This window comes from Lygodium microphyllum, chromosome 24 (genome assembly GCF_053477565.2).
Source record: "Lygodium microphyllum isolate KBCC chromosome 24, Lygodium_microphyllum_v1.1.10, whole genome shotgun sequence".
NCBI lineage: Eukaryota > Viridiplantae > Streptophyta > Polypodiopsida > Schizaeales > Lygodiaceae > Lygodium > Lygodium microphyllum.
The window spans coordinates 97247950-97262017 of record NC_141158.1 but is presented as its reverse complement, the minus strand read 5'-3'; the positions used below and the strand labels follow the sequence as shown (position 1 = coordinate 97262017).

Here is a 14068-nt window from a genome sequence, read left to right as displayed (position 1 = left end):
CACATGGTGGAGTCAATGCAGTGAAGCTCTGCTGTTCCTTCGACTTCTGAGCTATCATATTTGCACATAGGAGAGATCCTTATGTGACACTCCTGGCTAATGTTTGGAGTGAAGGCACTCCGTCTTCTGAGTGTTTGGATGTTCTATGCTTTATCTTGGGAAAAAAGCTATTGTATCATAGCTTAGAATGATTCTTTGTTGAAGGGAGAGTGGTTACGGCCAACCAGGTTCTATTTGTGACCATGTAGGATTCACTTCTTATTGGGGCTTTCTCTGAATCATGTATTGGAGAGGTGAAGTGGCCAATCCGCAGCTTCATTTGATGTGGTGGTGATTGAAGCTGAGGTTCAGAGGCTACAATTCTTTCTGATGCTGAAAACTATTGGGTTTACGAAGTTTTTGCAATTGGTTTAACCAATTTCGGATCATTGACCTGGATTGCTATAGCAAGAGCCTTCCTTACCAAGCTCATGATTAGGGGCCTTCTTCCCAGCAAGGAGTTGACTTGTGGAGATAAGACCTAAGTTGGCCAGATGTTGTTATGCAAGCATCCGATGTGTTTTTCATTTGATTAGGGTAAAAGCTCCATCTATTCTCTTTTGATGTTGCTAGTAGAGTAAGAGAGTGGTTGTTCTATAGAGACAATGACTATAGGAACTTAGAGAAGGTGAGATGATGCTGATGATGATGATGCATGTTTTGGGGAGGATAGACTTGGAAACTTTCTAGACCTTGACGGGACCCTCTTCCACCCCTTTTTCAATGATTAGACAAGAAACTAATGGTAGCCATTTGTAGACATGGCCTCTATTGTTCTTATTCAAGAAGTCTGAAGGATTTGCTTGATTTCAGTCCAAAGTGTTATCTGAATGGCAGCCTAATAGGAGTCCTCAGTGTCATTATTTAGCTGCACTGTTAGACACAGATGCAAATTCCCTAGCAGAAGTCACCCATAGCAGCAGGTATGCCCTTTAAACAGCATCAGCAATGAGGATATTTCCTGCGGAATATACAAGACCTGAAGGCAACATGGATGCACCTTGGAAGGAGCACTTTTATGAAAAAGCTTCAAAGTGCTTTGATGAGAAAAGCTATTGACATGCTAGTTCTCCAACAGCACGACACTTACCGGACCCCAGCTGGGCCACTTTGCAGCTCTTGGGTCATATCATCCATGCCTGTGCAGCCTCCCTTGGACACTGACCAATCTCCTCTTAGTTGCTCTTGCTCTTAGGACTCTTGGGGGTTCATGTGGTGTGCTGGGAGTTCTCTCCTGCTCCAATTGGTGAACATGTGTTCTAGGAGGGGCTGAAGCTGCTTCTTTGGGAAGGAATGTCGTTGCCACTCTATTACTTGAACTATTTAAGAAAACTTAATTGGAGGGAATTGCTTATCATAGGCGTAGTACATATGTACAACAATAATCGATTAGTACAGCAATGGAAAGTTTTTAAACAAGATAAATATGGATAAAGCAAGATGATGAGATATTAGTAACTATGTCTGCATCTTATGAGAGGTCTGAGTGTTGATGGATTATGATGTCTGATTCAAGCATGGAGCTAGCTTCACAGGTTGATGTTATTGTTAAGTTTTCCTATGAGATTGTGTTTACATATATGGCGGGTTGAGTCTCACATCTACTTGGTTGAGGTCTTTGTAGTTCCCTCTATGTGAGTCTGATGCTCATTATAAGTTATCTTAAGATATTGTTGGTAGGCTACTGATTCCGTTGAGATGATATGTAGGTTGCTCCTTATGCTGCCTGTTTTCATATCTGTTCCATTCTTATGCTGTTTGTTTGTGTGGCAGAAACCGATGGGAATTATCGCGCTTCTAGATGAAGCCTGGTAATCTTGCTCTCTTCTTTCTACCTTGTGATTTAGTCTCTCGTGTAGTTTTCCAAAAATTTAACGCTTTTATGTGTTTCAGTATATTTAAATTTGAAGTTTTATGACAATGTCAGAATTGAATAGCTTATGCTGCTTTAGTATGTGTTTTTACATTCTTGTTTGCAACGGGCTACAAGGGCATGCTCTATCGAATGCTTGAATATTGCCATGACCATTGCTGCAAGCTTGGAGAAGCTTCTTGACTTGATTGGGTAGAGGTCAGATTGAAGGCATTTAATAAAGAGTGATCCTTAAGATTTTACCTGCACTGCATATTGTGACACAATGATCTCATCAGGCTTCTGAGTCCAAATGGCTAAGTTATCTAACCTCTTCTTCTCTACAGAACCTTTTGGTTTTTGTTGTTTCACGGTTATCTATGTACTTCATGTATAAGTGCTTACAAGAATAAAGCCTTCAACTAGTTGTGCCTGTCTGAAGTCGTAACTTGTACCAGAGTGCGCTTATGCAGGAAGTGCACTTATGCTGTTGTGTTGCTCAAAATGTTCTTGCTTGAGGAGCCTCTATGGCTGTAGAGCCAGCTTAACGATTCATGTCACAGTAATGAGGTAATTTATCAGTGTTTGAAATCTGGATACTGATAGGTTGATGCCTCGCGATAGAACCTGTCCACACATATCTTTTTTGTTGTTTTTTTTTTTTTTGATGTTCTTTTTTCTTTTGGGGGGGGGGGGGGGGGCATGGTGGGCAGCGACTGGTGCTTTCCAAATGCTTGTTTTTGGGGGGTGCTTATTCATTGTCCCCCTTCATCCCTTACGAAATGTCAGCATTTATTGACAGGTTAGGAGACATGGGGACCCACAATGGTTGAAAGTCCTTATCCCCATTCTACTTTATGTAGATGACAATGTTTCTCATATACGATGGAACAGAGGGCTTCCAAAGACACTACCCAAGCATACCATTAAATGATTGATAATCACTTGAGGTGGAGTTAAAGAACGCCATTCAGGATTGAAGAACAAAGGAACTTAAGTAGAGATCTCTATTTCTAGTCTTTATGATTAAATGAAATCAATTCGGGATGCATAAAGCTGATCGGGATTGAAGAACAAGTAGAAGGCTTTGATCAGCTTTTGTAAATTGCTTGCAAGCTATATGAGACTGACATGCCTCCTTGGAAAGTTTTTTCAAGCAGGAAAATGCTTTTGTTGAAGATAAGCTTTTCAACAGTTATTTAAGAATGAGAGACTTTTCTTTTCAAGTTGAGGAAAGTAGAGCATATCTACTTGCAAGCCATGGGACACCTATTTACAGGGCCAAAAGCTTTAACAAATGGACAGAGAAGTGATGTGGGTGGACTTCTTAGCAAGGTGTTTTTAAAGCTTCATTGATATAATAATGCCTAGCTTGATTGGGAGCTTTGCAGCACTGGGGCTTCTTTTATGCTGCATAATCTTTTCTTGGTTTGATAATTGCTTAACATCGTTGTTCATGTTAGTAGTAGCAACTCAAGTCTGAATTATGTACATAACCAGATCCATTTGAGGCCAGTCTGGCTGTTGTCGTTATTGTTTCATCTAGTCCTCAAGGAATTAACACAGATTCTGTGCATGCATTGCAGTGGAATGCTCAGCCTCCATGGCATGGTCAGCCCTACCCACTTTAAAAAAGTTGATCTACTGCATCCCACCTACCAATTCTCACATTGATGTTCATAGCACCCTCTTGGACATGCCACATAATTTTTGTAATTCATTTTGCCTCATTGTATCTACTTCCTAGTTCTTTTCCATGATGCAATATTATGTGGATTGACACTTTCTTTCTTAGTCACATGGGCCCACTTAGGCATCTAGTAGATGCTATACACTCCTCTGTCTCTTGTCCTTAATTCTGACCCATGTAACATGACATTTCTTCTATCTGTTTGTATCCACTGACCTCTCTCGCACCAGCCTCTTCCCCTTCTTGGAAGACACCACTAATCGCCTCACCATCATGACATGCCGTAACCTTCCTCTGTCCTTGCAACGAAGATTGGAAACCGGAACTTTCATGGACTTGGCCACCATCTCATACTTGAAAGGGAGCTTCGTAACAACCAAAGTAGATAACTGACAAGTACGAGCTGCCTTAGTGTCAGTAAGTGATTGTGGGACAACTGCAAAATGATTCACGTGAATGAAAGCTTAAACATGACAGACAAAGGGAATAAATACACATAGCCATGTGGATATGAACCCACAATGACACGAGGAGAAATGCAAGTAGCACAGGAACAGCCACTGATGCATCATGCAGGGTCCTCGACATGGCAACAAGACCTCACCAGTAGCCATCGGTGTTGGTGGATGGAGTTGACACAGGCATTCCCTCATGCCACCAGGTGAAAATGCAAGGGTAATATTCACCAAGCTGAAAGCCACGAGTGACAGATCACTGATGAAGGCAGGTGGGAGTTTGCATCAATATGAGCACACTTTGTCCTCAGCACAATGGTGAACGCACCATTGGTTCTTCATGCATGCTGACAGGAAGTGCCACCCACTGACACAACAGGCCAGAACAAACAAAATACATGGGCAGCTATTATTGAGAGAACATAAGTCATGATATACAGGTAGAATCAGCAAAACAGGGTTAGCAAAACTTTTTCAACGAAGTGTCAATGTAAATGGGAACCGGAATTGAGCAGCAGCTCACACAATCATAGGCTCCCTCTCTACACTCTCAGTATGTGCTAGTATAGGTACAGGATTATGGCCTCACCAAGTAAACAACGAAATGTTTCACCCTTGAAACCTTGCATTTCAACCCGAAATGTTTCACCTTTGGGTAAGTCCCCAGCAAAACGTCAAAGTGAAATGGTTGAATAATATATAGGAGATGAGATAGTTTTCTTTTTAAACAATGAATTGCGACTTACATGGTACAACTCTCCCTCCCCAATCCCTCCCTTCCCTACTCCTACAAGCCTCATAATGGGAATAGATGAGGAGATAATATTCATTGCAATGGCGATTGAATCAAGCCTTCCTTCTGTGGATGGGTGGTAATCCCCTGATTACAACTTAGTTATAGTAGCAACATTTATTACAAAATTGAGAAATGCAAATTAACTCATAATCTTAGACAATGGATATCTTGTTGGCTCCAAAATTGGCTTTCCTTTCGGTATTTCTTTAACTCAATTGAAGAAGAAATTGATGTACAATGGGATTTTCCCAATCCCTTTCGGTATTCCAACCCCCTTCTAAAATGACAAGCAAGTCTTCAATTTGATTTGCCCCTTGATTCAGGCAGTCAATTGGCGCATTCAGCCATTTTGATATAGTTGGAAAATGCCCAAAATTCATTGATTTATTGGTCCCTCCACTTGAATTCGATTGAAAACAACTTCAACCTTGTTGAATCCAGGTCTTGGAGCTTCCAATTTGTGGCACTCTTCCCAAGGTTGCTATTGCTAAATCCTAAGTTTTGCTGTAGATTAGGGTTTATAGCAGAGAAATCTGAAATTTCTCAGCCTTTGGTGATCTCAATGTTGTAATCTTCAGAGCAAGGTTGGGAGATGAGAGAGAATGCTAAGGAGAGAGGAAATTCAAACTTTCTTCATGAAGAAGTAAAGAAAATCAGTCATTTATTGCTGTTGCCTTGTCTCAACAGCTTGTAGATGTCGTCACTTGATGTTGATTGATCTTAGATGCCTTTGTGAAGTTGCCTCCAAAGTAAGTTGCATCAAACTGTTGAATAAAAACAAGTGCTTCTAGCCTATCTTGTGCACCATTGAAAGGTTCAAACTTCACACTTTTGCCAGCTTCATCATAGTCCTTCGACGGATCTATGGGAGTCAAGTTATCATAAATAGGTTGTTGCAAAAAGGGTTCGTTTGTTGTATTTACATGACAACGAGTACTATCAGATGCTCCTACATGACCAACATAAAATCATTGTGCTTCAACAGTCACTGGGGGTGCAAATACATATCCATATGACCTGCTTTGTGCCCCAAGCATCATGCCTATGCTGCCATACATGGGATTAGGCATTCCACTTGCATTACCCGGATACATTGGGTATTGTGAGCCATGCATTGGTTGTTGTATACATAGGGATTTGAGCCATACATTCCCGTGTGTGGTGCCTGTCCAACCATAGCATGAGAAATGGTACCACCTCCAAAGTATCCTTGTTGTTCCACGCTTGCATGTGCATAATTACCTTGTTGCTCGTGTTCCTATGGATTGACACTACCAAGTTGGCCATGCATTTGTACTTGTTTTCCCACGGGTACCAACTGTTTGTGCTCATGAGGCATTTTGGGCTCTTTCAAAGAAGACTTAGGCATTTCCTTCTGTTCTTGTGGTTGTTCCGAAGCTGTAGAAGGTGTCTTCTTCTCTTTGCCTTTGCTGTTCTTTCTTTGGGAATTCACAAATCGAGAAAATTGGGGATCCTTTGCCAATTCAACAAAAAGATTTGCTGCTATGCATTCGATCCTTGAAGCTATCATTGAATTCTTCAGTCCCTTGTTGGTCATCAACCTCTTTATGTATTAAAGTGTCAACATTTGGGTTATTTTCCACATTTTCAGCTTGCTGTCCATGTTAGAACCATGCCCAACATCAGTCATTGCATTTCCCCCTTCACCACCTGATTGAGACCAAGGAGTGATGCATCCTCTCCACTTGATCCCATATCACCATGTGAAGATATGCTTGCTGTAATTCATTGCTGAGAGCAATTTCAACACTAATGTAATAGTCCCAAGCTGCAATCAAGTGCTGCGGGCCTACCAAATCAAAGGATTTGATGGTATTGCAGTAATTGAACAATGCAACCAGCCTTCCTTTCGTGGATCGGTGGTAATTCCTTGATTACAACTCAGTTACATCAGCAACATTTATTACAAAACTGAGAAATGCAAATCAATTTAATCTTGGATAATGGACATATTGTTGGTCCCAAAATCGGTGCCCCTCTTGGTATTTCTTAAACTCAATTGAAGAAGAAGTTGATGTACAATGGGATTTTCCCAATCCTTTTCGGTATTCCAACTCCCTTTGGTGTCCAAAATGACTATTGAGTCTTCAATTTGATTTACCCCTTGATTTGGGCAGTTAATTGGCCTTCATTGGCTTTGATGGAGATGGAAAATGCTCCAAATTCATTGATTTGTTGGTCCCTCCTCTTGAATTTGATTGAAAACAGCTTCAGTCTTGTTGAATCCAAGCCTTGGAGCTTTCAATTTTTGGCACACTTCTCGAGGCTCTTGTTAATCCCTAATTTCTACTTGTAGAGTAGGGTCTACAGCAGAGAAATTTGAAATTTCTCAGCCTTTGGTGATCTCAATGCTATAATCTTCGGAGCAAGGTTGTAGAAAAGTTGGAAGATGAGAGAAAATGTTGAGTAGAGAGAAAATTCAGACATTCTTCTTGAAGAACTGAAGGAAATCAGTCATTTGCTGTTGTTGCCCTATCTCAACAACTTGTAGATACTGTTGCTTGTTGCAAATTGGTCTTCTCTTGCCTCTGGCTGCCTCAGAAGGTCCTCCAATGACTGTAGATTAGGGCAGTAGCATTTCCTCCCTCTCTCTTGTAGGTTGAATGCATTAAAATGCCTCTCTCTCCTCTAAAGACGTTTTTCAGTCTTGCATGGGCATTTTTGACAAGTGACAACCTTTCTAAATGGTTCTTCGAGCATTATCCATAACTAAATATTACTTTTTAGTCTTTAAATATTGAAAATTAAACTAACAACTATTTCGGTGCCCAGAAAAATAATCTGGCTGGCCAATAATTAAATTGGCTAGGCAACTTCCATTCCTGAGTCTTTGCGCCATTTTTGACTATCAAATTGGCGCTAGATACTTTTAAACGCGACTTCTCTAGTGTCATGAATTGACACTTATGGCCAAATGAATGACTTAGGCCAACAACGGGCACCAGATACCACCAAGTACTTGTGCAACATAACTTATAGCAACTTTTTCCTTTGATATCTCGTGGTTTCTTCGGGTTCGGAGCTCACAAATTTACTCTGACCCCAATTACACCTCACATGTGCAACATTTACTTAACCATGTGAGTAAAAATTAATCCACATATTAAGTGAGGTTTCACAATACATGTCCTTATGACAATGATCCAATTAAAATAGGGCGATAATTAGGATGCCTAGATGGCCGCAAGGGGAGGGCACTGCAAGAAGTGATTTCATGAGTAGGGTTTGCATTAGTCTTGAGTGATAGATAAGCTATCAATAAAGGGGTGGTTTATTATGATACTGTTTTCTTTGTATCCAACCTGGCACAACGTGATCCTGAAGTCTAAAATATACTGAAGGGTTAGCTGGTCTATTATATATCTGTGTCCCCAGAGTTATCCTTCTAGGCTAGTGGAGATAATATTTGTTGCAAAGATGATCTGACTACGACAGGGCTATAATTAGGATCCATAGACAGGCACAAGGGGACGGCATTGCAGGAAGCAATTTCATGATTAAGGGTCTGCATTAATCTTGAGTGGTAGATAAGATAGCAACACAGAGGTGGGTCCTCACAATACTGTTTTCTGTGTCCAATCTGACACAAATTGATCCTGAATAATCCTGAAGTCTAAAATCCAGAAGGGTGAGCTGGTCTATCATATATGTGTCTGAAGGGTTATCCTACTAACCTAATGTGGTTCCCTTTTTTCCAACCAATAATATAAAGTTTTTCTAGTGGTACTTTTATGATCCAGAAGTGCTTGATAAGTCTCTCTCTGCTCCTGTGAAATCTGTGTATCGTAATTGTGTACTTCAATGTGATGGAGTACCTTGTGGTGTTTGGAGACCCTATTGTCTTCCATGTTTTCACATCTTTGGCTGAACATGAGAAGTTGGCTTGGAATACTTATTATTCTCTGTACATTATGATCATGTGTTTTACATGATACAATGTTCTTGATATTGGTTTTGCAGCATGTTTCCAAAATCGACAAATGGGACTTTTGCAACACGACTTTTTCAGACATTTAGGAACAACCCTCGGTTTAGAAAACCCAAGCTTTCTACCACTGACTTCACTATTTCTCATTATGCTGGCGAGGTAGGCTATATGTGGAATCATATGGAGAGTACATGGTGGAGATTTTACTTCCTTGGATTTACAAGAACTGTTTGGGGGACCAACTTATCGGGATTCCTTTCCAGGTTACATACCAGACGGACTTATTTCTAGATAAGAACAGGGATTATGTTGTTGTTGAGCATCAAGCTTTATTGGCATCATCAAGGAGTTCCTTTGTGTCTGGACTCTTCTTGTCTCTTAGTGAAGACTCTTCCAAATCATCCTACAAGTTTTCTTCTGTGGCAACTCGCTTCAAGGTATGCAAAAGGTAGTCTATATTCAGCAGAGCCGGATTGCAGGTTTTCAAATCATTTCTACCAATGGTACTTCATGAACAGGGAGCACATTTTTGAGTCCCTTAAGAAGTGTTGTTGCATTTGGTTGAAGCTCCTGAACATGCATTGTTCTTTTTTGGGCAGCAACAACTTCAGTCACTTATGGAAACATTGAGCTCTACAGAGCCCCATTACATACGCTGTGTGAAGCCAAACAATGATAACAAGCCGGGGCGATTTGAAAATCAAAGTGTTCTCCATCAACTGCGATGTGGGGTAATAATTTGCTTGTGCTTTGCGTAGACTTTGAAACATGTGTTGTGATGGAATATCAATATATACTACATGACTGTTTGGGCAGGGAGTGCTTGAGGCAGTGCGGATAAGCTGTGCTGGATATCCAACCCGTAGGACCTATGACGAGTTTCTTGATCGATTTGGTTTACTAGCACTAGATCTGCTTGAAGGAAAGTATGTAACTTTGGTTAAAAGTTTAGTCAGTGTGTGCTGTATCAAATAGAAATAAATCCCTGTTATTAAAGTACTTGTGCATGCGTTCATATGTCTATTTCCCATCCCAAAAAACAGCTATGATGAGAGAACAGCAACAGAAAAGTTGTTAAAGCGAATGAGACTAGACAATTATCAGGTGAGTTGTTCAAACATCAAGTGCAAAAAACTAGTCCAATGGACCCTCTACAGCCTTCATTTTGGTACTCTACCGATATTCTGTGCTGCAGCTAGGCATTGCAAAAGTTTTTCTCAGGGCAGGACAAATGGCTGAGTTGGATGCTCGAAGAGCAGAAGTGTTGAACAATGCAGCTAAACTTGTGCAAAGGAAGGTCCGAACGTACCTTGCTCGGAAGCATTTTGTGGCCATGCGCAATGCTGCCATACACATCCAGGCCCACTGGCGTGGTACTGTTTTGGACTTGTTTGATCTATAATTAGTATGCATGGCAGAGTTCTCAAGTTGCCTTATTCATATGATTTTTTGTATTATGCATCTCTAGGCCACCTTGGTCGTGCGCTGTATGAAGTCAAGCGCAGGGAAGCAGCAGCTGTTATGATACAAAAAACTGTGCGGATGTGGCATGCTCAACAAGGATTTCAAAAGCTTCTGAAGGCTGCAATTGTTATACAGGCTTCTGTGCGGATATTCTTTTCAAAGCAGGAGTGCAAGCGCATGCGGAGGAAAAATGCTGCTATCAGAATTCAGGTTTGTCTTGCCATGTCTGCAGTTTTCTTATAGCTACAATGAAACTACTTTTCTGTAAATATCAAAATATTAATCATGAAAGGCTGTGACTATAAAACAGGTATCTAGTTAAGTGATTTATGAAAAAATAGGTCTATAGGTTATTTCAACAAACAGGTGTTCACTCAAGCACCAAGTGGCCTGTTGCAAACTCATAGCTGCAGTTTTAACTTTAATTATACTCGTTTGAATCGATTGAGAAACTTGGGGACTCATGGTAAGGTGGGTTATCTCAACAAACAGGTGTTCACTCAAGCACCAAGTAGCCTGTTGGAAACTCATAGCTGCAGTTTTAACTTTCAGGTTATTTCAACAAACAGGTGTTCACTCAAGCACCAAGTGGGATGTTGCAAACTCATAGCTGCAGTTTTAACTTTTTATTGTGCTTGTTTGAATCAATAGAGAAACTTGAGGACTCATGGTAAGGTGGGTAGAAGGGTGTGTCAGTAATTGTACATGCACCCGTTTCTTTCATGATGACAGATTTTCATGACAGCTGATTGCAAATGTCAGTACGATGGTGTCACAAAGACTCCATGATTAGTGATTTCTGAGTGCTTTTGCAGAAGTGATCCACTTCACTAAACATGCCAACTCTGAAGGGAGGTGTTTTCTTGAATAGTGGGTAGTTATGTAAATAGGATGATGGTACTTTTGCAGGAGGATTTCTGCTTATTCATATGGACCTCTTGTATGTGGCCATCCTCATTTAAAGATATTGATACTGAGGTACCAAATCCAATATATTTGATTTGAGAACTTAAGCTGCTTGCTCAAAAAAAAAAAGGCCCCTCTTGGATGTAGAGAAGATTGCCAGTTTGTATGGTGCATGCAAGGATCTCTGGGGCATGTAGCTTGCTGTGAAAAGAGAACTATTTAAGTTTTAGTAATTTGTAGGTTTGAGATGTTAGCAAAAAATGTGGGATCAGATCATTTGGCAAAATATCATCTGCCGGCTAAGTGATGATACAGCTGGAGATTGGCAACTGTGTATGCTGCATGCAAGGATCCTCTTCGGCATATAGCTTGCTGTGAGAGAGAACTGCTCAAGATTTAGTGATTGGTAAGTTCAAGATGTTAGCCTAAAGTGTGGGGTTCAGTATTTGGCAGAAGATCATCTGCCAGCTAAGTGGATGATGCAGCTGGTAACACTGTATTTAGATTGTCTTGTGTACTATCCTCTGGGGTCATGATTTCAGCAGAATCTTTGGAGATGATGCAGATAGAAAATGAGTTTTTAAGCTGCATGATACAGATGTCAACCCACCTATTCTAATGAGAAAGAAGATATAGCAAAATATTGCGTACTGTAGGCAGTATAATTTGGAATTTAAAGTTAGATACCTCATAGACTAGTCTCTTCTTCATCTAGTAAGTGTGTACATGCGGGACATTACTAGCGATTGTTTATGTTGTGAACTATTGTTGGAATGAACTCAAAACTTAGTATGAGTTCAACTGCGATTTCCAACTTTTTTTTTTTTTCCCCTGACAATTCAAGCAGATCATAGTTATGCGAAACAAGGAAAGAGAGAGGGAAATTGAAATGCAACTGGAAAAGGAAGCAGCCAAACTGGAGTTTCGGGGAGCTTCTAGTAACTAAAGGGATAGGATTGGTGGAAACAGAAAACAGGAACCATAAAATGGCAGAATAAGGTGGGGTTTGGGGAGTTACTAGTAATGTTTTAATGGGATAAGGTGAGAAAAAGGATAGAGGAGGGAAGAAGGGTGCAAGTGGACACCATTGGGGAAGAAGTTAAAAATGGGGGCAGCAGGTTGATGAAATTGAATGACTGATGCTGCCACTGTGCTCTAATTGCTTTGAGGTTTTGAAACATTGTCAAAACAGAGAGTGAAGGGGCTGGCAGGTTGCTAGAAATTATTGGCCCTGCAATCATACTCTAATATAGGTTTTATTCAGGTTCTGGAACTGTCTGGAAATAGGTATCTCAATGCAGAGATACAGTGTTTTCAGATAGAGATCAGAGATATATAGGAATGCTATACTGTATAAACAAGCATACAATCTTGTACCGTTGTCCATCATAACAAAACAGCATGTAAGAAGGCATTTGAGTTTCCCTGTTTGAAATCTTACAATTTGCTGGCAACTGTGTCAAACATCACTGAGGTGATTCATATTTGTAGCCATTGATTACCATGGCAGATGTGATTTGTGACTTTGAAGTATCATGTAACAAGTGGGTGATGATGACATTGTATCTAGCCCAATGATGATATAGCCGCTATGTCTTGAAAGGCACACTGCCTTCTTTCATAAATTTTCTGCTTGTTGTCATTTCAGCTTTGCTAAGTTAATTTAACATTGATACTAAAAATTGGGAGAGTTATTGAAGAATAGCTTTTTTCATGCATGCTGTTGTACTTTTTTCGATCTGTGTTACAATTTTACTTCTGTTAGAAACCCTAGTCTTATTTGGACTAATACTGCTTCGGTGTACAGTTGTAAGATGAAGATATTGAAGAAGTCCCATTACTATTTCATGAATCCCTGTCACGCATGTGCTTGAAAATGTGGACTTTCATTTCTAGTGCGCCTCTTTTTCTGGAATTTATGGCACAAGAACAAATGAGTGCTAAGATATGATTTGAATTCATGCAGGCAAGATTTAGAAGCTGGTTATGCTTAACTCGTTACAAAAAACTCAGAAGTGCAGCTATTGTTTTCCAATGTGGATGGCGTGCAAGGGTGGCAAGGCGAGAATTAAGGAAGCTGCGAGTGGTAAGTCTCAAGTTTGTTTTGCTTTGCAGTTATTGATAAATGATGTTGTGCACATCTTTATGCTCACACATGCAATCATGTTGTTTTGTTCTTGTTGAGTGAAGTCTCCCACATCATTGGATCAATTGCTTTATGTTTTAATCAGAAATGTTCGTACCATAGTTGCACAAGTACCATGTACGAAAGGGTTCATACTATACCATACTATAGGTATCATGCCGCACGTACTAGTACCATTAGATACCAACTTACTAGATACTTCTTTCTGCTCCAATCCACACTTTGGGATGAGTTAAATGCTTTTGACACTAATATGATTCCCTCATGGGATTATGTTGTTTGAGATTTAAACTTCTTTACCTTTTTTTGTTTTAAAAAGTTACTTTCAAAGAAGGAACAAAAGGCAAGGAAGAGGAATGGCTAGTAGATGTAGGATTTCTCTATGAAACTGCAATGCATGGATGCTTGCAGGCAGGGTTGTCACATCCGATGGCATCCAATTAGTACCGTCTAATACTAGTATGGTACTAATCAGACTAATAAATCTTGGACCTACATCCGATGCTACGTTTGATGAAAAACATTGTACATATAATTTTACCTATACTTAATATTGGGACTCAAAATAATACACTTTAAACATTTAGAGACTTTATACTAGGAGCTTACATATTAAGAGCTTGAGGATAGAGAGGATGGCCGATGGGGAGCTTGAAAATGGAGGGAGGGTGGAGATATGGCGAAGGAGAGCTTGAGGAGAGAGAGAGAGAGAGTTTGAAAGTTGAGCTTGAAATTTGAATTTGAAATTGGAGAGGGAAAAAGAGGGAGAGA

At 40.2% G+C, this 14068-nt stretch overlaps 1 protein-coding gene across 1 annotated transcript in view; it reads left to right on the top strand.

Moving 5' to 3' along the window:
- The window catches only part of LOC148015403 (myosin-11-like), a 107553-nt gene that overhangs the window by 77477 nt on the left and 16008 nt on the right, over positions 1-14068 (top strand). The window contains exons 14-22 of the mRNA XM_087665521.1: positions 1813-1850; positions 8814-8940; positions 9045-9218; positions 9381-9512; positions 9598-9707; positions 9825-9885; positions 9977-10154; positions 10250-10455; positions 13118-13237. Of these exons, the coding sequence (XP_087521647.1) occupies positions 1813-1850; positions 8814-8940; positions 9045-9218; positions 9381-9512; positions 9598-9707; positions 9825-9885; positions 9977-10154; positions 10250-10455; positions 13118-13237 (1146 nt within the window). The remainder of the gene's footprint in view (positions 1-1812; positions 1851-8813; positions 8941-9044; positions 9219-9380; positions 9513-9597; positions 9708-9824; positions 9886-9976; positions 10155-10249; positions 10456-13117; positions 13238-14068) is intronic.